This window comes from Hemicordylus capensis, chromosome 1 (genome assembly GCF_027244095.1).
Source record: "Hemicordylus capensis ecotype Gifberg chromosome 1, rHemCap1.1.pri, whole genome shotgun sequence".
Taxonomy (NCBI): domain Eukaryota; kingdom Metazoa; phylum Chordata; class Lepidosauria; order Squamata; family Cordylidae; genus Hemicordylus; species Hemicordylus capensis.
In genome coordinates this window covers 356,933,263-356,958,822 of record NC_069657.1, presented here as the reverse complement: position 1 = coordinate 356,958,822, position 25,560 = coordinate 356,933,263, and the positions used below count along the sequence as shown (strand labels likewise).

General features: G+C 39.3%; 1 protein-coding gene across 13 annotated transcripts in view; it reads right to left on the bottom strand.

Moving 5' to 3' along the window:
* The window catches only part of UTRN (utrophin), a 567,675-nt gene that overhangs the window by 293,803 nt on the left and 248,312 nt on the right, over nt 1-25,560 (bottom strand). For all 13 annotated transcript variants that reach the window (XM_053290644.1, XM_053290686.1, XM_053290679.1 and 10 more), the window contains 7 exons: nt 25,271-25,420; nt 24,106-24,190; nt 21,870-22,084; nt 21,084-21,201; nt 16,340-16,545; nt 9,943-10,097; nt 5,507-5,696 (listed from right to left, as the gene is read on the bottom strand). In XM_053290644.1, coding sequence (XP_053146619.1) covers nt 5,507-5,696; nt 9,943-10,097; nt 16,340-16,545; nt 21,084-21,201; nt 21,870-22,084; nt 24,106-24,190; nt 25,271-25,420 — 1,119 coding nt within the window. The remainder of the gene's footprint in view (nt 1-5,506; nt 5,697-9,942; nt 10,098-16,339; nt 16,546-21,083; nt 21,202-21,869; nt 22,085-24,105; nt 24,191-25,270; nt 25,421-25,560) is intronic.

The following is a 25,560-nucleotide window of genomic DNA, read 5'->3' as shown; positions in this document are numbered from 1 at the left end:
GTTTCACAGCAAAGAGGGTGTTAATTAACATTTTTATTCAACATTGGAGGAATCCCTCATCTGAGTCTAAACAGATTATAAAGGAGGCAAAAAGACAGTATAAATCACTGCTGGGCAAAAAAAAAAAAAAAAAAAAGACTAGCTTTGGAGCAATCCTGGCAACAGCTGATAGAAGCAGCCAGATTTAAAAATTCTTCTTTATTCTGGTGAATTATTTTGGGTTGCTCTGGTTGGGACTCAATGTCCCTGACTTGCTGCATTCCAGCTACGGCATGGGAGGCACATTTTAATGCACTTTTTGGTAGTGCCAATCATCCTACTCCTGAGTCAGAGCTCTCACTCAAAAGTACTCAGAATTGGTCCCCAGTATCAATTGCGGAGGTTAAACAACTTATTGATCAACTTTAGAGTGGCAAAACCCCTGGAAATGATTTTATCCCAGATGAGATTATCAAGGCTAATCCCAAGTAGCGGGCACAAGTGTTGGCAGCCTTATTTACCTATATAAACAACTCCGACCAAATTCCAGAAGACTGGGGTCTGCCAATTGTGGTACCTATCTTTAAAAAGGGTAATAGAAATGTTCCATCTAATTACAAACCCATAAACCTACTTAATATTATTAGCAAAATGTATGCTAGGCTATTAAATCAGAAACTCATGGACTGGTTGGAGCAGGAGCGATTCCTGGAAGATGAGCGGGCAGGTTTTAGACCAGGTCATTCTACGATTGGCCACTGTCTGGTCTTACAACATCTAGTTGAGAAATATAAAAGATCCCCCAAATCTACCTTATATGCCACATTTGTAATCTTTAAGGCAGAGTTTTTAATTCAATTTCTGGAGTACGCCTATGGTCCAAACTCCATAGCACCTCAATTGATAAGAAGCTCTTGCTGCTGCTGATCATATTGTATGACAATACAGGCCTTAGAGTGAGATGCAATCGGCAGGGCCAGTTATATAGGCCTATTAAGACATCTAAGAGGGTCAAAGCGGGGTGCATTTTGGCTCCTTCGTTGTTCAATATCTATATAAATTCTTTAATCAAGTGCCTGCAGGGCTTAGATATAGATGCCCCAAAGTTGGCAGATAAATGGCTTCCTGTCCTTTTATTTGCGGATGATGCGGTCTTTTTGTCTCAGTCACAAATGGGGATGAAAAGAGCTCTTAAGGCCTTAGCCCTCTGTTGCAAGGAAGAGCAACTGGATATTAATGATCAGGAAACCAAAATCTTGGCCTTCTCCAACAGGAAGAAAAAATATATATGGAGGATTGATAATCACGACATAGAGCAGTTTAAATATTTTAAGTATTTAGGGGTCGTATTTCAGGAATCTGGGATGAACACTGCCCAAATCATTTATGCTGCTGCTTAGGCACAAGTGCGCCAGCAATTCTCAGCTTCCACAGGCAGCAAGGAAACTGCATGTTCATTCCGGCTGCCATCAATTTATTTAAGGCAAAGTTGTTGGCTCAAATGTTATATGGGGCTCTGCTGAGACCCTATGCTAACTATTCCCTCCTGGAACAGGTCCAAGTCAGGTTCTTAAGAAAATTATATCTGACCCTCAAAATGTATCTCTAATGCCACTGAGATTGGAATCAGGTGTTATTTTGATGGAAGCCAGAGCTTGGTATCTAATACTAATAAACTAAAATAAATAAATAAAGGACATTTTATTATTTAATACTAATAAACTAATATAAAATAAATAAAGGGCAAGAATCAACTTATTGCCCTTTGGTCTTCTTCCCTTGTAACTATTGGATAGGCACTGCTCAAGCTGGTGGGAGAACTGTGTCAGGAAACTCAGTACCTATGGTCTTTCACCTGAGGCAATCCTCTCTGTGGGTTTGGACAGGGACAAAGAACTTATTAAAGGAAGGATCTGGGATATTGAGTTTCAGAAAGACCTGTCGAGGACATCTAGGTCATTCTATCTGCTCAGTGGTGGAATGAGAAGTTGCCCAGCAGATTATCTGTTTCTTCTTACTTTCGCCAAACACAGATGGGCCTTTTCGAGGGCCTGTATGAAAGCCCTCCCTTTGGAATTCTTAGCTGGTAGATACAGTAGAATTCCAACTGAGCAGAGATATTGCCCCTGAAACTCTGATGAGATTGATTCAGTTGCACATGTGCTCCTATGGTGTGTCTTTTATAGACCTTTTATACAAGCGAAGGTTAACTGACCCTCTTTTACATAATTTACCAGGTCGACTGGATGAATTCTACATCAAATATTTGTTTATAGACGTGAATTTTTCTATCATACACACAGTTGCAAAATTCTGTTCTGCAATACGAGTTCATTGCACTCTGCTAGCTAATGGTTAGATCCAATGAAATTCTATATTGTTTTAGATGTTGTATTATTAGTCAAAGACCGTAATTAAGACTAGCTGACAATTTTCAACAATAACTTCCGCCACTGAAGTAAGCCATATACCATAGCAGAAGCAAATGCGCTTTGTGCTCATTGGTTTCTACAGACTGGAATGCAAATAATTGTTTTTGATTTATAATATTTAATGTTTTACACAGAGAACAGTGAGCCTGGTTCCATCAAAGCGAACAGACCTTTCAACATTTCCAAAACCAAAAGGAATATGTAGTCCATAGCTCTGGACCTATTCAAATGACACTTTGCTTCCAGGGAGAAACTGAAAACAAATCTTGGGGATGTGGGCATCCTCCCCTGCAAGGAGAAATGAACAACTCAATCTCGGTTATACTAGAGCCCTCTTCGGATGATATGAGTGCCCCAAGCAGTGGGGAAAAGTGGGGAGCAAGTCCAGCCACTCCATTATCAATCACTCCCATGTGCTGACAATCATGGTTATGGCGCCATTCGTCTGAAGGGGTGAAATGCTGAAAAGTGCCATAATCATGATCATCAGTGCAAGGGAGTGGTCGTCAGCAGGGTGGCAGGACTTGCTCCCTCCCAGCTTTTCACTGCTATTTGCATGGCTGCCACTCATGCACAGAGACCAGAAGAAAGCTGTGAGTCAGCCTCGGCGCGAGATGCTGGGTAGGATGCCACTACTTGTGGGGGCTCGCAGGTGTGAACAATACCAAGGTAATGATTTTTAAAGGTAGTTCCCACCCCATCCCCACCCCCACGCTGTCCATCTTGGCACTGCCCTCACAGACCGCCTCTGCCCTAGGACTGCCTTCCAGAGGATTCCGGGCATATTATCTGCAAGCATCCTCTCTGACACAACACAAGCAATAATCACACACAGTTTCACTGATATCTCTAAAATTACTAGTGACCAAGCAACTGTTTGGGTCGTCTGTATATTTGACCTAACTCAGCAAGAAATACTTTTTCACCGTATGACTAGAGAGAAAATGGGGGTGGAGCACACAGCATAGTCAGTTCTATATGTCACCAGGTGAAGGATCACATCAAGTAATCAGAAACCTGATTGTTGCTTTCAAGTAATCCAGGGAAATCTGGTTTACCAGAGCCCCAACAGTTGTGCATGCAGTTTTGTTGGTTTTATATTTGCCATTAGAAAACTTAAATAGTAGAGTTTCCACCTTAAATGTCGAAAAGATGTTTGGATTATTGGTTCACATTTATCACTGGTAAATTCTGACTCACTAAAAGCACAGTGATCTTTACAGATTGCAAAAATCTTTTCCCCAAATTTGACACTAAACGTACATAGTTGATCTAGCCATTACATATCTCTCACTTATTTGTACATTGAAAAAGGCTATATTATACTGGAAGGAGAAAATGTAGTAAATTATTCTGGAAATATGGAAATAACTACAAAGAGTCTCAATAATGTAAACAGAACAAAAGTTTCTATAATCCTAAAAGAAAAAGTATATTAAGTTTATCTCTTCTAACACAAGACTTTAATGGAAATGCTGTAAGTTTTAATAACTACATTCAACTGACTGAGTTTTCAAGGCATATGTACATATGTACAAGATCCTCAAGAGAGAAACCTTGTATATCTAGGTGTGTAAGATGCAGGTATTTGCTCTCCTGATGTATTATTAAGCAATAATAGATCAATCAACAACCAAACATGTCAATAGGAACAGGCACAGGACAACAGCTTCCTACAGAATTGCAAGAAGGAAAAGGAAGCAGATGAGGCTTATCCCAGAATTCGCAGTCACCAAGCAATGAGATCATAAATACATTTGGTTTCAAAAAATGAGTCCATATATTTTAAAAGATACATTCATTTCCCAGTTTTCTCTTAAAACATCCATTGGTTCTCAAATGATCCTGTACCTGGACTAAAATACAAAAGTTGTCCTGCAGTTTATTTTGAAGATTCAAAACTTTAGAGGAACACTTTGTATATTCTAAGCAACTCATCCTTCCCATACTGTCTAAAAGTATGATGGTCATATCTGTTACAGCATTTGAGCAAAATGCAACAACGATTAGTTTAAGTCTCATCTGGTCAAAGATCAGAACATTATTGGTCACTCATGCAGGAAAAATTGAGTAATCTGTAACTAGTAACAGAAAAAATGTATGTATGTGCAGAACAGTAGAAACAAGTGAAAAAGAAAAATCAACTTATTGAACAAGGTCAAGACAAAATTTATCTGAAATTTATTATTGCTTTTTAGTCTTGCTAGAGTTAGTTCACCTAGACCTTCCCCCTTCAAGATTTATTTCTGGATAGAGTGAAAGATCATGTTGAAATGTTGCTTTTTTGCTTGTCTATCAAGTGTTGATCACCCTCCCTACAAAACCTATATCTAGAACAGATTGGGTTACTCCCCCCACCCTGCCCAAATGAATTAATGACAATGCACAAGAGAGAGGTATAAGCACATGATTTGATTGGGAAAGGTAACTTGGGCCAGTGAGTGCAGCCCATCGCACCTGTTCAGGCCTTGCTTGCAAGCATATAAACAAAAAGGATAATACTAACCGCAGTTTCTGCTATTAGCCATGAAAGCCTATCTATCTATCTATCTATCTATCTATCTATCTATCTATCTATCTATCTATCTACCTATCACATTTATAAACCGCCCCATCCAGAGGCTCTGGGTGGTGTAAATGATTAAAACTATTTAAAACCAATTAAAATACTTTTAAAAACATCAACACTTTATAAGCCTTGGAAGGCCAGGCCAAATAAATAGGTTTTTAGGGCTCTCTTAAAGGCCGACAGTGACCTTTATATCACTTCTTTCCTATTGGATAAGGGGAAAAGGTGATGAGAGATTAGAGCAAACCTTGTCATCCAAACAGGAGCCTCACAGTTCTGAAAGAGGCAAAACTTAACCCATGTGATCTGGAAGATTTAATAATATTTCCATTCTAGATTAAATTGTTGGGCAGTACGGTTACCACACCAGCTTCAACATAATATAGAATTTGGATAATACCTTGTAAAAAGCCATTATAGTTTCCAAGTGCTGATGTGCTGAAGAATATAAAGGGTTTATGGTAAAACATTAGCTTTGTTGGATTTCCTTTGAGATGTACAATTAACAACAACTTCATGTTCTTACCTCTATCTGTTTTTTTAGTTCCCTCCCAGAAACACTATCCCGAGCTACGTTTTCTCGTCGTGATGCATCTGCAAGGACATTAACTGTGGCTTCTGCTTCTTGCATCCACTTGAGGAAACTCTCTAGATCTTTTAGTGTGGCATGGATTATCTTGAGTTCAGTTTCCAAGGCATTCTGCCTACTGCCAGATCTGGGAAGATGAAGGAGAAAAGCAACACACACAAAACATCAGAAAAACAGGAAAAAGAATAATAAACATACAACAGAAGAGTGTTTGCTTTAGGAATATCGCAGGTTCTGGAAAATATATGTGCATTTATTTATACATAAAATGCTAACACTTCTTAAAGTTCTTTCAGAAAGCTGAGTGTTCCTCTTGTTGCAATTTAGTTACACACACTGAGGCTATTTGTCACCATACCCCACCATGGTAAGGGAGCCAAAAAAAACACCCAAAAAAACCCCAACCTAACCCCCAAAACCCAGCTTTTCACAGTAAATGAGAACTCTTATCCGAAAGTGACATATAATGTATAACCCACATTGCTGTTAAGAAGTGGCACGGATATTCTTTCCTTTCTCACTTACTTGAGAGATTGTAACCACTCTTAAACAGTGAGGGTAGTTTCTATTTGAGTTCCTTTTCTGCCTATTTTATGCTTGCCTTCTAGAGCATGGTATGTGTATATAGTCCTTCAATGCTTGCGACACTGAGGACCTTAACTGACTTTCATTTTTACAAACTTTCATCTTTACAGACTTCATGAATCATGATATCAGAACATTTAATTTCTGTAGTTTGTCTTATTGATAGTTTTCTGCTGCCTGAAGAAAGAAATGCCAAATCTGTACTTTTTTAAAAAATCCTGTTAAGAATCAATAGCAAACAAGTATGCCAAATTACAAAACTATAATCCTCAAAGGCATCCATTCCACATGTCTAGTTCAAGAGACAACATGGTAGGACAGCTTTCCCTATATCAGAAAAGCTTGGTTAAAATGGGCAGACATCCAGATGGATGATTTCTATGCAATGACAGAAAAACTTCAAGATTAACGATAAAATATACAACAGTATTATATCGCTAATTTATTACATGCATATTCATACATTATTTTCAATTATTAAGTTATCCATGTAGACTTCTCTGCTTTCTGTCCATTCTTTCTGTCCATCATCAGCTCTTAATGTCCATTCACTACTGTGAGCTGTATTTGAAACCAAAGCCAAGGCTGCTTGCAAATAATATAACTATAAGGGACCCAGGGCACAACCCTATGCTCAACCCATGCTAGTCCGCGTGGCAATTCTCAGCAACACTCCCCTACAAATGGCTCAAGCACCACACTACCTCAGACGTCCCGGTGCGTGGGGCCCCTCCCAGCAGGGAATCACATCCTGGAGTTGAACCAGAGACCTCCTGGGCATGAAACCTGTGCTGCTCCACAGGGCTAGAAATCCTTATGCAACCGTCTCAGTCCAAGAACTTGTGGACTGTCTGCTGGGGAATAATATAAGCCCCATGGATGCATGTCTATCTCATCTGCTGCTGTGGCAGCATGGTTAGAGCACTGCTCTAAGGGTAGGTTCAATCTGCCCACGGTTCCTCTTTTTCTTCTTACACTAATATGTCAGAATGTGTCCAGGGCAGCATGCAAAAGGTGAGTTTGGCCTGCATTCTACCACTACCACTCTCTGGCTGGGCTCAAACACAGCTTGCCAGTTTACTAAATCAGAGCTTTATGCAATGCGCTAGCTATAGCTTCTATTCTCTAAGTCTGGTGAGTTGACAAAGGTAAAAACGATTACATTTTAGGGCTGAGACACAAGTTAAACAAGTCGTTCTGGTAAGAACTAATCTGTCTACTTTCCTTTCACTATAATCTTGATTTATAATTACCACTTCAGCCTTAAACATTCACATGTCCACCATTTTGAACTGGGATGGATTACATCAACACAAATTACATTGTGTTGAGGTGTCCCTATATATCCCTTCAACTGTATCAAATTTGGTTCATATTGGTCATCACAAATTTGACAGTGGGAGACAAATACACACAGACGATTCCGGGTGATCTTATAAGCTTACTTTCCTTAAGGAAAGTAGGCTAAAAATAGCCAATACTGGGTCCAGATGGCATTCACCCAAGAGTTTTTAAAGAACGTGTGAAGAAGAAAGTGTGTGGTAGTGGCAGGTGGAAGCAAATTCCATGCTAGGTATCATTAAGAAAAGTATCAAACTAATACTGTAGCACTCTTACAGAAATCCATGGTGTGTGGTCACATTTGAAATATCATGTATAGTTCTGTTTGCAATATCTCAAAAAGCATGTTGTGGCTCTAGAAAAGAATCAGAATTGCACAAGATAATAAAGGGTGCAATGTCTAGAAGCAGAAACCTGTTATCATACGAACAAGAAGAAACTGTAGCTAAGCCACAAATGTTTGTTTTCAAATTTGGGGGGGAGGGGCTAGGGACCCCTAACTGTTCATTTCAGGATAAAACAAAAGGTTTCTGCAACTTCAAACATTAAAACAGAAGCAGCAGAGCTTCCAAAAGTCTAATCGAGGCTTCTTTAAAGATGGCAAAAGGTTCTCTTTGAAGAGATTATCACTGCCAAGGGAGCACATCCATGAGGAAATTATCTATGATCATAAGGCCTTTGCTTCTCAAGGGTCTAGTTCTTGGGGATATTTAAGTATGTTGTGTATGTTGGGGATATTCAAATCTGTTCATTTAAGGACATAAGAACAGCCCTGCTGGATCAGGCCCAAGGCCCATCTAGTCCAGCATCCTGTTTTGCACAGTGGCCCACCAGATGCTGCTGGAAGCCACAGGAAGGGCATGCCCTCTCTCCTGCTGTTACTTCCCTGCAACTAGTACTCAGAGGCATCCTGCCTTTGAGGCTGGAGGTGGCCCACAGCCCTCCTGATTTTCCTGATGTGGTCAGACTGCCATCAAACCTCGGTTTCTTTAATTATATGAACGACACATAGAACGTTACCTCAAGGAGTCTTTCCATAACCAAACCTTTGGGCTTCTGGCACTACAGTATCTGTGGCTGATCCAAAATGGAAGTGCTTCTGGCAGCATAAAATACCACCACCACCTGCTTTTGAAGGCTTTTTTCAATGATTTTTTTTTTATTATTGCTTCAAAAATAATTGAAAATCTTGATCTGTGGAGAATACACTACCCTCACTTTCACAATGGGCATTGTTTACTCTCACTGATGTCTGCACTTAGCCAAAAACGATTGCTTATGTAGTATTGCAATGCCATCCCTTTCACTACGCAACTCCCAGTTGGTAGGGTTCACATATGTGACTGATACAGGAAACATTGCCTTCACTGTGGATTGAATTTGTTTCCCTTCAGTGATGTTGACACACTGACAAATCTGACTGGCTATATAGCACTGCAGTATAATTGGGTTTACTAGATGATTCCCAATAATCCATGCGACTAATCAAGGAAGACGATGACACAGTAACTATAAGAAAAAGATCTTGCTAAAGCAGCAGATGAACAAACATTGGCAGTGAAAAGGGTTAAATATAAGCTAAACATTCTCACAATTTTAGATGTTTTTTCAGGAAATCCCCCAGTCCATTCCTGAAGTACCACTTAAGTCCAAAGTTTGAGGCAACGGAACATTTGATGCATCTTAATCATAACTGTCAATTTTTTAGTATACATCACAAATGTCAGGAGCAGATGGAATATTTATTTGTCTCATTCCCAATCCATACAATATTGCCTACTGGAAATGCTAGGTAGGGAAGCCATCCATGTTTAATGAGACTTGTGTTTTTAAAGACATGTATCTTCCTTAGAGATTTCAGGAACTTAAAGGAACCGTGCACCCTTTGATCCTATATGTATATGAGTGTCAGTAAGCTGGGTCCGCTTTGTTTAGCCTGTTTTACATGCAGGAATAGTTTGTAGCTGTCTCTTGAATTAGGCATGACGGTAGGTAACCTCCAATCTAGAGCTGTAATCAGGCATTCTGAAATGTGGACATTGTACAGCTATCAGACCAAACAAGGACCCTAAAAGTTACTAAAATACCCAACACAGCTCATTAATATATAAATGATGGTGTAAACATTTAATAGTATCAAAGCAACAAAATTAGTATAAAAATTCTTATAAACCAGAATAAGTCAAATAAAGATCCATGTAGATTCACATGTAGTGAAAATGAAATAAAAGACTCTGGATTTTATTCAGAATGGGGAAGATAATACCAAGCACATGATAGTTAGGGTTTGCCAGTGTACTCCCATGCACCTAGATATAGTGTCTGCACATATGTAATGCCTGAATAATAGGACTAAGATCACACAAGAATCCCTAACCTATGATCCAATTATCTTCTACTTTGGATTTAAAGGACAATATACTTGAAAGTACATTTTTTGCACATACCTTTGTCTCAGGTTAATCCATGAAGTGTTCAAGTGATCCATAATTTCCTTCACTTTTCTTGTATCATCTCCACTATAGTCTTGAAGGAGTTTATTAGAAAGTTCATTGAATGAACTCATACTGGGGTCCCCTTTATCTAGGTCTTGTATTAACAGCTAAGAAGCAAATTCAGAGTGGTTAATATCCATAAACAAATGCATAAGGAAGTCAAAAAGTAAAACTAAAGTCTAAGAATGCTCCCTCATGCCTTGGTTATGTTTTGTGGTTTTTTTAAAATGAAAGGAATATCATTTTATCCAATACTGTAAACATTCCATATAAAAATGTTAGGAAACTACCACAAATAGAGAAACCAAGAGGAAGGAAGGAAGGAAGGAAGGAAGGAAGGAAGGAAGGAAGGATTCTGCTCCACCATGAAATCAGTTCCTTCTTTTATATACAGCTTTAATCAAGAAAGAAATCTCAGGACTTTCCAACCTAAGAAAAACCTGTCCCCACCCAAAATCCCACCTGGCAGAAGAATCTCAGAAGGTTATATTGCCCTCTCAAAAAACCCAAATAAAAGTTTGAAAAAGGTCCATTTTTATCCTCTTGGAGCAAGAAAGCAGTTTTCCTGCTTTCCCAAGAACAATATATTGCTTAAAATTTTCCAAACATTTTAAAACACTCTTAAGCAAGATAGGCTACCTCTGTACAGAGGCAGATTAACGTAGTAGCAAATGTAGCATTTGCTACAGGCCCCATGTTTTTGAGGGCCCCACACGTGCAGCTTCCAACTGGAAATTAAAGTTAAAACTTTACCTGTTTTATTTGGTCCATGTTAGATAAAATATCCCTTTCCTGCTAAATGTGCCTTTTAAGAGAAGACCCAACTCAGCATCTGTCCAGTGGCTGTTGTTGGTGCCTACCACATTTTTCTTTTTAGAGTGTGAAACATTTGGAGACAGAGAATCATCTATCCACTCTTTATTTTTCTATGTAAACCACTTTGAGAATTTTGATTGGAAAATGGTATATAAATATTCATTGTTGTAGTATGTGTGAGTTTGTGGTTTGGTCTCCCATACTCCCAAATACAGCAAATGAAAAAAGTGAATCACTTTACTGTGCAAGGAAATAATTTATGTTTTAATATTTATGGGCTTTAAAAAAAATTTAGGGCCCCTTTATAACATATGCTACAGGCCCCGCACTAGCTTAATCCAGCCCTGCCTCTGTAGAGGCAAAATAATGCTTTCTAATTAACAGTTTTTCAGTGTGTTCAGTCATCACCCATGAAGAAAGAAGCAAGTCAGAATGTGGATAAGTTAACTGTATTGAGGGAAAGCCGAGGGCAAACAGCAGGGTCAAGAACAGACAAACCGGACAAGATTCAGGGAGAAACACAGCAAAACAAAAGACAGTAAGAAAAGTAGCAAGGATATACAAGTCACTTAATCATTCAAAATACTTTCCTACAGCATTTTTGCAAATTCAAACTACCATTTTCAGATATTTTCCGTGTAACCGTAATAAGTAGTTAAAGGATTTTATTTTCCCATGAATAAGCATGGTCATCAATGACAAATGATATATCATGATATATTTTATAGATAAACTGGGGCCTGAATTTTATGTTTGTTTAAACTCTCATAAATAATACACAAATGTGCTTTCAACAAAAAGAAGGATGGTTAAGTAATTTGTTATCCGAAGAAAGTAGATACACAATCCAGGTAAAGCATTATGCATAGTCATCTATAATGAGTAAATAAATGAGGTACAGCCCCATAACATAAAAAAATATTTATTCTCCTTGTGATTTTCCTGACATTTATTAGCTGAATATTTATTGCACTTTAAAGTTTTATCATCTCTGATAAACAGTAAATTTTTCCTGCCATAGACTAAAAGCATTAAGCAAATATAAACTTGGAATTAGAGGGGGGAAATGCAATTGTTATTGGGAGATAGCAAATTCTCCCAACACATAAAAAGGATCTACTTTATAAAAAGAACCAGCAGAGGGGAGGAGAAGGATATCTATTATAAATATAACTATTTTTAATACTTGTTAATAACTTGAGCAATATCTGTTGCTCAAGAAAAATATGTATGACTGGATTAGAGAGGAGGAGCAAGTTAGCAAATAACATCTACCAACACTTGCTATAAATTGAAGCAAATATATTTTTCAGGTAACTTTCATAATCATACAAATCATATTAAACTACAAAAAGTCAGACAATGTCACAGAATGATGCAGTAATCAAGATGCCTACAGGTTGTAGTGATCTGCCTCCCCTCCCTCTAAAGAGTTAACAGTGAGTGAACCCTTGTTTCAAGTGAAAGGTTGATGAACTCCAGGGCAGCCAATCAGTACACTAGGTGGGTGGGACCTAGAGAGTGGTTGCTGGAAATTCTGGGAACAAGAAGGGTGGTCTTTGTTGTGGGGTAGCACGTGTGGAAAGGCTTAGTGAGAGGCATGAAGGTTTTGCTCCCTCATGGTTAAAGCAAGAATAGAGGTTTCTCACATGAAATAACTGCAGATCCTTGAGAGACAGGATTTCAGGACGCTTGAGTCTCATCAGGTGTTGGGTGAATTTTCAAGGAAAAGGGGATTCAGCAAAGCAAACAGTATGTTAGTCAGATTTGTGTTAGAAACTTATATTTCTTTGTGTGCATGTTTTGCATATTCCTGATAATGTTATATTATAGTTTACTTGCAACATAATTCAAATAAGAAACACTAGCCTAAGCTCAACCCAACTGATCGATCTGCTGATTAAGTGCCGACAAGTCGGTATCGACTCTTAGCGACCACATAGATAGATTCTCTCCAGGATGATCTCTCTTCAACTTGGCCTTTAAGGTCTCTCAGTGGTGCATTCATTGCTGTCATAATCAGGTCTGCCTCCTGATTACTAACCTTGCTGTTAGTCGTCCTCTTCTTCTCTCATCTTCAACTTTCCCCAGCATTACAGACTTCTCAAGGGAGCTGGATCGTCACATGTGTCTGAAGTATGATAGCTTGGGCCTGGTCATTTGTGCCTTGACTGAAACTTCTGGATTGGTTTGTTCTAGGATCCATTTGTTTGTTTTCCTGGCTGTCCATGGTCTTCTCTAGCACCAAAGTTCAAAAGCGTCAATACTTTCTCTATCTTGCTTCTTGAAAGCCCAGCTTTCGCATCCATAGAGTGTCAAAGAAAAACCATTGTCTATACAATTCTAATCTTTGTAGGTATGGACACGTCACGGCATTTAAATATCCTTTCCAAGGCCTTCATTGCAACCCTACAAAGTGCTAGTATGCGTGTATTTCTTCTACTGGATCCTTTACTGTTGACAGTCGATCCTAAAAGACAGAAGCTATCCACCACTTCAATGTCTTCATTGTCAGTTCTGAGGCTGGTTGTTGTACCCATTGTCATTAGTTTAGTCTTCTTTACATTTAGTTGTAGTCCCATTTCTTCACTGTGTTGCTTGACTTTCATTACTAGAGCTTGTACATCATCCGCATTCTCATCTATCAGGGTGGTGTCATCAGCGTAGCACAGGTTATTGATGTTTCTTCCTCCTACTTTAAATCCACACTCTTCTTCTTCCAATCCAGCTTCTCTCAGTATATGTTCAGCATATAAACTGAATAAATATGGAGAAAGTAGACAGCCTTGTCTTACTCCTTGGCCGATCTGGAACTAGTCTGTTTCACCATGTTCTGTCTGGACTGTGGCTTCTTGTCCTGTGTATAGGTTTCTCATGAGAACAATGAGATGTTCTGGGATGCTCATTTTCCTCACAACTTGACATGGTCGACGCAATCAAAGACTTTTCTGTAGTCAATAAAGCACATACTGACTTCTTTTTGGTATTCTTTTGCTTTTTCAATTATCCAGAGTGCATCAGAAATGATGTCTCTTGTTTCTCTGCTTTTTCTGAAACCAACTTGCACATCTACCATTTCCCTTTCCACGCAGGGCTCTAATCTATGTTGGCTAATCCTGAGCATTATTTTGCTAGCATGTGAAATTAAGGATATTGTGTGGTGGTTTGTACAATCTGATAAGTATCCTTTCTTTGGTATGCATATGTAGATTGACCTCTTCCTATCTGTTGGCCACTATGTCATTTTCCAAATTTGCTGGCATAGTTTGGTTAGAGCCCTGACTGATTCTTCTTCTGTTACCTGCCATATTTCTGTAGCTATTCTATGAATTCCTGTAGCCTTCCGACTTGGTAATGACCAGAGTGCTATTCTAACTTCATCTTCCCATACTAGAGGTTCTTGCAAGTAGGAAATATCTTCTAGAGTATCTTGGATGTTGACGTCCCTGCAGTACAGATTTTTAGTATACCCCTTCCATCTCTGTTTGATCTTCTCTGAATCAGTTACTATCTGTCCTTTGGCATCCCTTAACATACCAATTCGAGGTTGGAACCTCCTGAGTTAAGAGTTCAGAGATCTTTTGGAAAACATGCCTTGTTTTTCTGTGTCTATTTCCACCTTCAAGGTCTTTACAGATGTCATTGTAGTATTGTTCCTTATCTCTTCTAACAGCTTTCTGAAATTCCCTATTAAGTTCCTTCCTGAGGTCTTTATCTTTCTGGACTTTGGCTGCTCTCCTCTTCTGGGCAATTTCCACCATCTGTTCTGACATCCATTTTGCTTTCTTGTGTTTCTTGGTCTTTAGCAGTCTCTTTTCACATTCATCCTTAACAACTTCTTTGATTTCATGCCACAGTTCCTCTGGTTTCCTATCAATGAGGTTCAGAACTTCAAAGCGGTTCCTGATGTTCTCATTGAAAATGGTGGGGACATTCTCAAGATCATACTGTGGAAGCTGGGTAGCTTTGTTTTTCCACTTTAGCTTGACTTGGAGCTTGCACAATCGGCCCCCAACCATGTCTTTGCTGTTATAACTGAGTTCTCCCACCTCCTTGCACCAATAATGTAATTGATTTGATTTCTATGTACTCCATCTGGTGAAATCCATGTGTATAGGCACAGCTTTGGTTGTTTGAAGGATGTGTTAGCAATGAAGAGATCATTGGCTTGGTAAAAACTAATAAGTCATTCTCTTGCTTCATTTCTGTTTCCTGGGCCATATAGGTCAACTTTGTTTTCCTCCTTACCTTTTCCAACTTTGGCATTCCTGTCTCCAACCACCAGCATCACATCTTGCTTGCTGTCAATTTCAGACTGGAATTGAGCATAAAACTCATCAACTTCTTCTTCTTCTGCATCAGACATTGGGACATACACTTGAAGAACTGTTATGTTAAAGGGTTGTCCACGAAATCTAATTGATATTAGTCAGTCACTGACCTCATTGTACCCAAGTACTGTCATTGCTATATCCTTCCTGACTTTGAAAGCAACACCATTCCTTTGCTTTTCGTGTCCTGAGTAGTAAATGGTATGGTTTTCTGACTGAAAGTGTCGTGTCAACCCAACTAGGGCATTGCAAAATACTCTTTAAACATCTAAGCGTTCCTAAACGCAACCTAAACTGAAGTCTAAGACAACCTATTTTTGTAACCTACTACATATTTTTGAGTGTATTTAAAACCTAAAAGCCTCAGACAGAAGCAGTCTATAGTAATTGAATAAAACTGTGTTTTTTTTTTAATTTTAACAAGCCTCTCAGAGTTGGTTTTTAACTCAAGAAGAAAGGGAGGGCATAAAGTGGATTTCTCTGGTGCAAAAGCTTCCTCAAGTGCTCAGCAGCTATTGGTTTTCTCATCTCGTGTAAGCCTACACATGGAAGATTTTTTTGTATTTGCCCAATACCCAGTTACAGAAGGACCTTGGATTAAAGCACCCAATCCACTGGTCTGGTTCTCTGCAAGTTTTAGGGTGCTTGGTAGCAGCATTTTAAATCTACCAAAAGTCTAGAAAGTTTTAATGAGAAGCACACCCAGGATGTGAGAAGCACACACTCAGCAGGGATGACACTGAATTTTCTTTCCCTCACGTGAGGAAGCCCTGAGACAAAGGCTTTAATGCGCTACACAGGTAAAAAGCAATTATTGCTCAGAAAAGATAAGGAAAAACAATGACTCTTAACAATGGAATGAATGGCAAGCTCACAATTTTCCCTCAATTCTATCATCACTGTTCAAAAGCATATACTATATGGCATAGCACAATTTATTTCCTTTCCTGAACAAATCCACTTAGGAAACAATAAAATGGCACTACTCTTCGAGGAGTAGAAGTACTCTTCTAGGAATAAGGTTCAGGAGCCCCATAACATATGGTGTTAGAGAAATTGTGGGCTGCTGCCACAGACAAATTAAGACCACATAAGAGATGAAGAAATATCCAAATATTTTACAAGCAGGACTATTCAATCACATTTAGAATTTAATGAAATTTAATTACAAGAGTAAATTAAGAAAGAACGCTTGAACTTACTTTGTTTTCAGAAATCTGTTTGGTAAGCTTCTCTTTAGGAGATTGCAAAAGGGCATGAAGATGGATCTCATGTTGTCCAATAAGTTTCTCCATCTCTTGCTTCTGGTCATCCCACTTCATGCTGTCAGAAAGCATGCATCTTAATTGCTGTTGACGTACTTCCACCCCATGCTGAGTACTGTCCCATTGGTTTTTCACCTTTTCCACTGAAAAAGAGCAACAAAACCATACAAAAACATGTTGTTAACATCATTGCACTATTATCAATCTTTGTAAATTAAAAATAATAATCACTAAACCAACCCTGAGACTTGAAATGCTGTTATGCGTACACAGCTCTTACAAATGTCCCTATTAGTGTTATTCTTGATTAAACAGCACCATCACTGTCCACAGCAGTTTACAGAGTATGGGGACCCAGGTCCTTGCCCAAAGACAATCTAAAATTTGATACGAGAGACAACAGAAGAAGGTGATATGAGTATAAATAGGAGAAGGATATGAAATTATTACATTACATTAAGCTTTGCTACCATAATATGGAGACTTATAGATAACACCAAAGGTTTCATAGGAGGGTTGAGATTTGAAGGGTGTAAGAGAGAAGGCATCACACAGGTATTTGAGGTAGTACTGTCAAGCATAAGGGGTAGCAAGTGGAAAGTCATTTGAGGAAGCAAGAGACTGCTGCAAGTGATGGACAAGAGGAGCAAAAGTCATGGGCAGGTATGTAACAGAATATGAGACTGGAGAAATGAGGAGAGGCAAAGCCATGGAGGGCTTTACAAGTAAAAGCAAGGAGGTTGTGCTGGATCCAGAAGACACTACTGTAGAGACTTGAGGACCATGACATGATCAGAGGCAACAGAAGAGAAGGGGACTGAACTAGACTTTTTACTGTGGCGGGGGTGGTGAGGCAGGAGAAAGGACTCCTTTGCAGTGTTGTAAAAGGAGAGGTGACATGGCTTATAGATTAACTGGATACCACAAATAAAGTAGGTTCTTGTATACCTGATCATATTTTGAACTATCTGCATAGCCAGGACTCAGAAAATCCACTAGTCTATTTGTCTGTGATGAGTGAAAAATGATGTCTGATGAGTAATGTACCAGCATAGATTGGTACCTAACAAGCACTGAACTGAGCCAACATTTCCTGTCCCCTCTGAAAAGCAAGTTTCACTTATATGGAAATACTGAAATGGTTTTTGATGAGCAAATGTGAATTATTATCTGGATTTACTGTGCCACCATGCACTAGCAGTACATATTATGGCAACAGACGTTGCTGGTCTTGTGGTAGCAAGCATGACTTGTCCTCTTAGCTAAGCAGGGTTCACCCTGGTTGCATATGAATGGGAGACTTGAAGTATGAGCACTGTAAGACATTCCCCTTAGGGGATGGAGCCACTCTGGGAAGAGCAGAAGGTTCCAAGTTTCCTCCCTGACATCTCCAAGACAGGGCTGAGAGAGATTCCTGCCTGCAACCTTGGAGAAGCTGCTGCCAGTCTGTGTAGAAAATACTGAGCTAGTTCGACCTATGGTCTGACTCAGTATATGGCAGCTTCCTGTGTTCCTATTTCAGATTCTTATAGATATTAACAAGCAGCAGAACTAACAGAGCCTACTTTCTGCTGCTTTTACATGTTGACACTTAGACAGGACCCCCTCCCATGTGCTGGGAGACATATACACAGACATACATGGCAATCTCATAAGCCTTCTTTTTTTTAAATAGGCTAAAAATCTAAGTTATCCCAAAATAAGTAGGCAATGTTCATCATTGAAGAATCTACTAAAAGTTTGATAAACACTCATGACTATGATAGTCTTATTTTGTTTCTTGAGCTTATCTTCTATATACTTCATTCTCACAGACGTGCCACTGGGGATGTGTGGAGATGCATGGTGGAACTCTCGCGGGTGTGGCAGCACCACTCATGAGAGTTCCTGACTTTGGGTGGGTGGTGAGCAGGCGGCCAGCCAGCGGGCAAAGTTGCACCGGCCTGAGGAGGCGGCCGGCAGAAGGAGGTGGTGGCAGGCCAGCTGGAGGAGAATGAAATGGGGCTGAAGTGGGGGAAGAGGCAGGAGGAGGTGGCTAGCCCCTGGAGCCGAGCGGGTGAGAGGAGGCGGCCAGCCAGCGGCTGACAGGTGCCCGGGCCAAACTAGGGGCGCAGATGCTTTGTGCTGGGGCCAACTAGTCAGCTTTAATTCACACAAATACACATACACTATTCAATAAAGCAGTTAAGCACAAGGTAGAAAATCAAGCCAGTGTAAGTCATACACACACACACACACACCACATATACATATATTTCATGTATTTAACAGACTTATTGGGCATGTATAATCAGTTTGTGCTTGTCATAGAATCAAAACATTTTACAGCTGGAAGGACCCTGGAAGTCTTCTAGCAAACCCAATGCTCAAGGCAGGAAATTGATCATATTTAAGGAAGCATGAGAGAAATATAACCTTGTATCAAATTGTTGATCAAAAATATTCAGTTTGTTTTAAAAAGCCATAATATGAAATATCAAGAGATATTGGATCATTTGTGGCAAATTATTCTGTCAGAACTCAACATTCAGACTGAAAACTGTTTTATTCCAGGCATAACTAAAGCAAAAAGTAAATATTTTAACTTTCACCTACAACTGCCCCCTTGTGTCTTTCCAGAGTTCTTCTGCATACACACACACACATATATATTTCTTACTTTATATTGATATATAGAGTCATTGTATCACACTATGTGCTTTACAAGACTTAGCTTGTTTCTCACAAGCCTGTTATTCCCACTTTATAAATGAGGAATTGAAGCTGAGAGAAATTTGCCTGAGGCTATCCAACAATTCTGAAGCCTTCATGAACATAGGTAAGAACTCAAGAAGCAGACAGCAGAATCAAACGACCCTCCCTTCTAGAATGTAAATTCCTCCCTTCGATATCTTAACTGTGAGTAGGAGTTATATCTGCAGTGACATTAACGTCTGTTAAATAAAACCATGTTTAAAAACTTCTAATAAAATGGAAAGATTACATTATAACATGTGCCAAGATTCACATACTTAACACAGATTGCTGACCGCATAACATCCTCTAATCAGTTCACCCATTCAGCACATGTCTATGAAGTAAACTATAATACCAGTTAACAATATGATTGCAAGCATAAAATAAGGGATAATTAGGTGCCCTGAAATAATTTAATAAGCATAAAAACTGTGTTCTTGTTTGTGACTGTCAGTGACTAGCCAGGAGAGGGATCTTGGGCTCGTTGAAAGTGTTGACTCAATGTGCGGCAGCTGTAGACCAATTCCATTCTTGGAATCATTAGGAAGGGGTTTGAAAATAAAACTGCTAATATTATAATGCCTTATACAAAACTATGGTGCAACCACATTTGGAGTACTGCATACTGTTCTGGTCACCATATCTTAAGCAAGACATTGCAGAACATTACATGACAGAGGTCTATAAAATCATGCATGGTGGGGAAAATGTTGATAGAGAGAAATTTTTCTCCCTCTCACATAACACTAGAACCAGGGGTCATGAAACTGATTGCCAAGCAATTTAGGACTGACAAAAGGAAGTACCTTTTCACACAATGTATAACCAACATTATGTTGGTTCCTATGAAATTCTCTGGCTTTAAGAGGGGTTTAGATAAATTCTTTTATCTAAAGAGTTTATCTTTAGACAAAAGGTCTTTCAATCATTAGTCAGAGGGCTATAGGCCACCTGCAGCCTCAGAGGCAAGATGCCTCTAAATACCAGTTGTAGGGAATTAGCTGAAGGAGAGAGGGCATGCCCTCAGCTCTTTCCTGTGGGCTTCCCAGAGACATCTGGTGGGCCACTGTGTGAAGCAGGATGCTGGACTAGATGGGCCTTGGGCCTGATCCAGCGGGGCTTTTCTTATGTTCTTATGACAACAGTGGTTTAAAGAATCTTTTTCATATTTTTAACTGGCACATAAGCATATTTCAATATATCACACCACTACAGTGATGCCAACCAACTAGACTTTTATTGGCTCATCCAGTAAAAAGCCTATGTTCTCTTTCATTTAGTAATGGGATATAGAAAGGGCAAAATACTTTTTGCTATTGGACCCAGCAGGCTTCACCCATGAATCTCCGGGTTTTACCCTTGCACTTTTCTTGACTCACCACATTCCACCTTGGCTCCATTCATGACTTGTCATACTCCACCTGTTTATTTATTTAAGATACTTGCATCTCACCTTTCCATTATGAAACATAATGACAAGGCAGCTTACAAAAATCACAAACCATTATACAGAACTTCAAAAGTAAATATTCTTATATCACAATTATAAAACTGCATTTAAGAGGCACATTTTAAAATACTGACCAAGCAGCAGCCACAGATTAAAAGCTTGCCAGAATTGCTCAATGGAAGGTCACCAAAGATGGTATAAGTGGACCCCCTCATGGAGTTCCAGAATCCAGGCATAATTGCAGGGAAGGGCTTCTTCCATGTCCCAACTCAACAGCCAATATTGACAGGACATACAGAAGGGTCTCCCTCAAGCAGGTTCATACAGGAGAAGGTGATCTACACCTAGACCTTCAACAAGACCTGCCACCTATCTCCATCCACTGACCATTATTTTTAAAAGCAACAATTAGCCACCCTACTCCTACCATTCCAATTACAGAATTGCTTTAATCCCCATTTCCCAAATACTTCTCTTCACCATAAACACACATACATTTTTCTGTGATGGCTGTCCTAATATCAGAACTTGATGTTTTGTTTTTCAAATTTTGAGCCAAGGTAAAAACAGAATCCAGCTGAGGATGGCGATGTTCTAAATCCTCTTTTGTTATCTGTAAAAAAAACCAGAATAAAAATGTGTTACTATAGCTTCATCAAAAAATCCAGCAATATGGACATTTCCTTGTTATATTATGTATGGTGGTTTTTTAAAAAATGCCTGAAAGTTAATAGTTACGGGTTTCCTCTACCTTCTAACATTGCTACTATCCGAAAGATGTCATACATAAGTAAGTGTAACCAGTTCCCTGTGAATTTCAACCAACACAGTTTTAGATACCAACATAGATATTCACAGCTCTCTCGAAGCTGCATCACAGGCTGCCTAGGGCTGGACCACAATGATTAACAGTTATTAAGGCAATTAACCTATATTAATTGCATTTCATTATTTTAAGCCGAATGCATTAAAATTATTTGGTAAAGATCATTCTTCAGCAAGGTGAACTTGTTCTAAAAATTTGCATTATACATCATATGCACATATAAACACAACCAAGAAACACTTTTAAAGTCAGTTTCGACTTCAGAACAGTAAAGCACTGCGATACATAGAAGCGTTGGCCTTAACTAATGGACTTAACCAATGAATGCAGAACAACATCATATTTACAGTACCCAAAACCATATTGTTTTTCTGAAAAGCCACCTTTTTATTTTTAGTCATTAGTGTACTAAACTACAAAAGGATCTCTCTCTACCACGGGGACATAACACATACTTTCATTCGTGCAATTGTCCGATTGATTTCTTCAGCATTTCCGACAGTAACTATGTTGGACTTCATCATCTGGTCAATCAATGCTAACCAGTCAGCCAATTCTGTTGTGGTTTTATCCAGATCAGCAGGTGCAGAAACGTCCAAAGCCTGCTGTGTCTGAGCAATGTTTTCAGAGGCAGAGGACACTAGCACCATCTTTTTGAGAAGAGGATAGCCTGAAAGTGAAACATAATTCACCAAATATTTTAGCTTGCAATTAATATGTACTAGAAGTTATTTTCAAACATCAAGTATTGTCTTCATCAAAGACTCCTGAGGAAACTTAGCAGTCATGGGATAAGGGGAAAGTACATGTGTGGACTGCTAACTGGTTGAAAGACAAGAAACAGAGAGTAGGTATAAATGGAGAGTTTTCCCAATGGAGGGAAGTAAGAAGTGCCCCCTCCCCAGGGATCTGTACTGGGACCGGTGCTTTTTAATTTATTCATAAATGATCTAGAAGCAGGGGTAAGCAGCGAGGGGACCAAATCTGCAGATAATACCAAACTCTTTTGGGTAGTGAAATCCAAAACGGATTGTGAGGAGCTCCAAAAGGATCTCTCTGAACTGGGTGAGTGGGCAACAAAACGGCAAATGCGGTTTAATGTTGGCAAGTGTAAAGTGATGCACATTGCAATGAAAACCCCTAACTTCAAGTATAAGTTGATGGGATCTGAGCTGTCATTTACTGACCAGGAGAGGGATCTTGGGGTCATGGTGGGCAGCTCATTGAAATTGCCGACTCAATGTGCGGCAGCTGTGAAAAAGGCCAATTCCATGCTAGGGATCATTAGGAAGGGGATTGAAAATAAAAGTGCTAATATTATAATGCCATTCTGCAAAACTATGGTGTGGCCACACCTGGAGTACTGCGTACAATTTTGGTCACCACATCTAAAAAAGGACATTGTTGAACTGGAAAAGGTGCAGAAGAGGAAAACCAAGATGATCAGCGACCTAGAGCACCTTTCTTATGAGGCAAGGCTACAACACCTGGAGCATTTTAGTTTAGAAAAAATACGACTGCATGACAGAGGCCTATATAATCATGCATGGTGTGGAGAAAGTGGAGAGAGAGAAATTCTTCTCCCTCTCATATAACACTAGAACCAGGGGTCATCCCATGAAATTGATTGCCAGGAAATTTAGGACCAGTAAACTGAGGTACTTTTTCACACAATGCATAAGCAACTTGCAGAATTCTCTGCCAAAAGATGTGATGACAGCCAACAACCTGGATGGCTTTATAAGCGGTTTGGAGAACTTCATGGAGGAGAGGTCTATCAATGGTGACTAGTCGGAGGGCTATAGGCCACCTCCAGCCTCAGAGGCAGGATGTCTCTGAGTACCAGTTGCAGGGGAGTAACAGCAGAAGAGAGAGCATGCCCTCAACTCCTGCCTGTAGGCTTCCAGTGGCATCTGGTGGGCCGCTGTGTGAAACAGGATGCTGGTCTAGATGGGCCTTGGGCCTGATCCAGCAGGGCTGTTCTCGGGACTGGGCTTCAATTTTTTGTAAAGAAAAAAAATGCACTCAGTAAATGTTTCCAATTGTTCATTGCCCAACAACTCATTATTTGGTTTATTTCTATGCAAGTACAGAATGGTGTGGGGAATTTGTCATTACCAGAAATGTCAATGGCATCCTCATATTTAGCAGGCTTAGTGAGATGTGAAATTCTCATACCCAGCCAGCTCAGGAGCATTCTGATACTGAGTGTGCAAAATCTACATGTCAATAAGCTACCAATCAGATAAAGGTTCACAACCTGCAGCTGATCCTGGTTTATTTGTGATCTGTGTTCCAGGAAGGACCAAATTAAAAAACTGGTTGCCAGGCAGAAAAATACCACTGAGTCATAAACAAGCATTAGCTATTGATCCTCTGAAGCATACGGACCGAAGACTATCATCAGTGCAAATCTTCAAAAGGCAAATAACATGATAGAACTATTTTATTGTGAAGGCTTCAAAGTCTTCAGCATAACACCAGCCTCTTTAAATACATTTAGACATGTGGTCTTAATTATTCAGTATCATGCCTTTTAATAGTAACAGCATCTTAAGCACTGTTCCCCTTCAAGATCAAAGAAAACATTTCTACTACATTTGCCTCTTTATCCAAGCTCTAAGATTTAACAACGTGAGTAAATTATCCACCATCTCCCCCAGAGAAACACATTTTCTGCTGAGAGCTTACCAGAAGGCTTTGTCTGTGGCACAAGATGGGGTTGATGAACATATGCCTCCAGTTCTCTCACTCTGTTGGGTGCTTCTCTGAACAGCTAATGCAGGGGGAAAGTCACAAAACCTTTTCATGTTAAAGTTGAAGATAACATCACCAATGCTTTCAAAGCTAAAGCATTATCACTGTATAGACGAGTAAGCAGAAAAGTCACCCCATCTCTTAATACCAATTCATTTACCTCCCCTCACCGGGGATCCTAGAGATGAAAATATTTGCATCTGGTTTCTAAAAAGGTGTGGGGCTCATTTGCATCAATGGAAATCTCTTATGTCTGGGAATCAGCTGTTATTTCATTTAAAGGTAGCTGGATTATATGGAGGAAAGAATGGGGCAGGGGGGAATCCAATGCACTAAGCCAAAGGGAATGCGAGTTTCGCAGAGCATGGGGTAACAAAAAAGGAAGATGACATCAGATGCAAGGGTGCAGTTCTCTCGACACTGCATTTTCAAAATAAATGACCCTTGGGATTCGGAGAAACCAGGAACAAGACAAGAGATTTACAGCAGCCATCCAAAGCCTTAATCCTAGGACCAAACCCAGAGAGAGTTGCTTTCTGCTCAAACAGTGGGTTAAAGCAATATGCTGTGAGCTAAGAAGTCTCCAACTGAAACCTCATCTCAGTTATGATCTCACAAGGCTGTCTTAAGCAACCCAGTGTTAGAACCACCATCACAGCAATTTTCAGTATAGGGCCTAAGGATAATAATGGTGCTAAAACTAAACATTATACAATGATGATAATACTGTAGACAGAGAATAGTTAAAAATTATAGACAGTACTCATTTGTAAAATGCTTTGAAATTTAGGAACAGCAATAGTAAACACTGAAATGTATCTAAATAATATATCCTAGTATTATGAACTCATTTTTTCAGTATTTCTACTTCTAATACTATGCACTTTGCAGCAAAAAAAGAACGTTACTGATCTAGACTAAGAAAGGATAACAACTTAAACTAGAATTTTAGTACTGACATGGAACACTGTCATACTATCCTGTGCAATTGTTCCACCATCACCCCGAGTACTCACGTATTCCATACTTTAAAAGAGCATTATTAAGATAAATACATTAAATGCTTGCTAGTTGAAAGAATCCATATTAAGATATGTACCTTTTTCCATTTAATGTTCAGGATCCTCAGTCTATCAGAAATATTCTCTCTCTCTTGAGGCCCAATGCTTTTAGCTGAAAGCACCTCTGGTTCATTTTTGTTTAGCCAAATCAGTTTTTCTCCTTGCATGTCCATCTCCTCAATCAAGCCCTAAAGGTGTTCAGTGAGCAGTTTTAGTCTGGTGATTTCTTACATTAATACCAAGGTCACTGTTATGTCACAATTCCCCAGAAACACAGAAAAACCACAGAAGGTAGTCTTGACAACAGCATTCAGCTAAGAATGTTATT